Source organism: Hippocampus guttulatus, chromosome 6 (genome assembly GCF_054856545.1).
Source record: "Hippocampus guttulatus isolate MCC_2025c chromosome 6, RoL_Hgut_1.0, whole genome shotgun sequence".
Lineage (NCBI taxonomy): Eukaryota > Metazoa > Chordata > Actinopteri > Syngnathiformes > Syngnathidae > Hippocampus > Hippocampus guttulatus.
Window position 1 is genome coordinate 15,184,941 of NC_141266.1, and position 2,660 is coordinate 15,187,600.

The following is a 2,660-nucleotide window of genomic DNA, read 5'->3' on the forward strand; positions in this document are numbered from 1 at the left end:
GTGAACATTGATGAGGCAGATTGCCATCTTGTTTACGTATGACCTCATCCCTCCAATGAGCGTGTTTGAGTTGTAGAAAAGCGAAAGCAGTGTTCAAAGATAGGCAAGTACTGTGAAAATAGCTCGCGTTGAAGAGATGCAATATTCCCCTCCTCCCCGTGAATTTTTCCTCTGGCCGTGCAGCCAAAGGTTGACTTTATAGCGGCGAGCCATATTGACTCACAAGCTGCTGCGGGCCCATTGAGGCGTGTGTCATGTAGTGCCAGTGGTCACATGGCTCGGGATCGACATGGACCTCACTCACGCACGTCAGCTCACGACGTGCAGGGCTCAGTGCGCCTCACTAAAGTCACTGCAGCTCACTCAGTCAGCAGGATGACCCCGTGCTGAAAGAGGACAAGAGTATGGATTTGGATGCTTCCAATATGTATCTACCCAGCTGCACTTACTACGTCCCTGGAGCGGATTTCACGGCTCTTCCGCACTATTTGGCCCAGGGTCAGCCTTCCTGCCCGGTGGCTTACTCGTACCAGTCGTCGGCCCTTCCTCAGGTTCCATCCGTGAGAGACGTGGCATTCAGAGACTTTGCTGTGGACAGCGCGGCGAAATGGCACCACGGCAGGGGGAATCTAGCGCACTGCTACGCGGACGACGGCTGGACCGGCCCGACCCCCCGCGGGGGTGACGCGCAGGCGAAAGGCGTCTGCTCTTCGGGCTCCGCCAACGCGCCGGGAGGCTTCCACGGCGGCGCGGCCAGGAACGGCGTCCTACCGCAGGCTTTCGACCAGTTCTTCGACTCGGCCTTCGTAGGCCAGGAGCACGGAGCTGCCGCGCCGGGCCAGGACAGGCTTTGCGCGGTCAAGTCCAGCCCCGCGCCAGCTCCTCAAGCTCCGGGCTCGGACACGGCGGAGAGCTGCAGCCCCAAATCGTCCCCCGGCCTCGGCGACGACAGGAGCGCAAAGGGCGGCGGTGAGTACGGCCGTCACTTTCTGTATACTCTTAAAAGACGTTTTATATGCTCTTTTTAAGGTTTATGGTTCTTAAGGTTTATTGGGGTTGGGGTTGGGGGGGGGGCACGAGATTTAACACGACAAAAAAAGTATGTTACAAACGACAAGATCACGGGCTTGTGCTTGAAATTGGCCGTGAGGAGTTTAAAGTCAAGATACAGTACATATTCCCATTTTGAATCATCTTCGACTTTTTAACGCATTTTATCTCCCACTCTTTGCAGAAAGTTGACTTTAAATGAACACATTCACACTTTCCCACCAACCCAGCGACTAAATATTAATAAACAACAAACACTGAGTCACTTTGTCAATAATCCTCACCTTCGCCCCCCCCCTTTTTTTCTGTGGTGTGAGTGTCAACTATTTCAAAAGCACTTGGTCACACTAGGTATCTACAGCACACGAAACAATAACCGAAACGTCGTTAACTTTAACCGCCAATAGAGTTTCACTGCTTTGATGATCAATAATTCGAAAAAACCCCCACAAGTAAATTCTATTTTAAAACTAGAGTTACAATTTACTGTATTTAAATAAGCGTTTTCCCTGAGTGGCGCGTTGTACATTTGGGGTAGTTTTCAAAATCATTGAACAACTGACATTTGAACTAACTGTAAATCGAGCAGTTTTTAAAATACAATGTCTACTCTAAAAACAGAGGAACACTTTCTCATTCTGCGTTTCTAAATCTTAATTAACAGCCCAACATTCGATTTCATTGTTCAATATATGCAAATAAAGGCTTTTTTTTCTCCATGCCCACCTTTTTTATCACATTATCACCAGTATGAAGCGTCCATCGTGTTTTATGTAGTTTTAAGTCGTGTTTTTTTATACAAATGAACATTTTAACCATCAATTTTACTCACAAATAAACCCAGATCTTTAAGTTCCCTTCCCGATATGCTTACTTTTCTTTAAAATCATTCTTTTGTAGCTGCTAATTAGCCACTTAAACAAAGATCTCACTTTCAAACTTGACCCCTCCTCCCCCGCTTTCCATATCAACAATTTGAAAAGCAAGGCGTTTAATCCATCTTTCAAGCCTCCCCGCCTTTAAGAGCTGCTTATAACTTAATGAGCAATGTGTGTACAAATTTACTGGATTTCGAGGGATTTAATATGCAGCTGGCCTCACTAACATGAGCCGATATACAACACTTTACGCGCAGCCCAGTGAAACCTAAAGCGGACTATAAAAACGCCACTTGATACTATACTGCCTCTGCTTCACGTCTAAAAGTCCTTTTGACTCAACATGATTGTTTAAAAATGATTTTTATTCCATCATAGTGTTTATGCGCAAAGGCCCTGAGAGGAGGGCGACACTCGCACCCTGAGCTCATTGTGCGTAATCCTCCCATCCTGCCCTCTGTAAATATAGCATTGAAATCATCTTTATGATTGCCATTAGGTGACCAGAAGACGCGCAAGAAGAGATGTCCATACTCCAAATATCAAATCAGGGAGCTGGAGAGGGAGTTCTTCTTCAGCGTGTACATCAACAAGGAGAAGCGGCTGCAGCTTTCCCGGATGCTCAACTTGACTGACCGGCAGGTGAAAATCTGGTTTCAGAACAGGAGGATGAAGGAGAAGAAACTCAACAGGGACCGTTTACAGTACTACACCAGCAACCCTCTGCTATAA

General features: G+C 47.1%; 1 protein-coding gene across 1 annotated transcript; it reads left to right on the plus strand.

The window, feature by feature from the left end:
- The first annotated feature begins 404 nt into the window (after nucleotides 1-404).
- Nucleotides 405-2,660, plus strand: hoxa11b (homeobox A11b). Its single transcript, XM_086113709.1, has 2 exons — nucleotides 405-969; nucleotides 2,428-2,660. Exons 1-2 carry the CDS (start codon nucleotides 405-407, stop codon nucleotides 2,658-2,660), a joined length of 798 nt encoding a protein of 265 aa, XP_085969835.1.

Excerpts from the sequence above, each read along its gene's own strand:
- hoxa11b (XM_086113709.1), top strand. The coding sequence starts at position 405 with ATGGATTTGGATGCTTCCAATATGTATCTACCCAGCTGCACTTACTAC. Across the intron at positions 970-2,427 it reads CAGGAGCGCAAAGGGCGGCG|GTGACCAGAAGACGCGCAAG; the intron begins GTGAGTACGGCC and ends GATTGCCATTAG.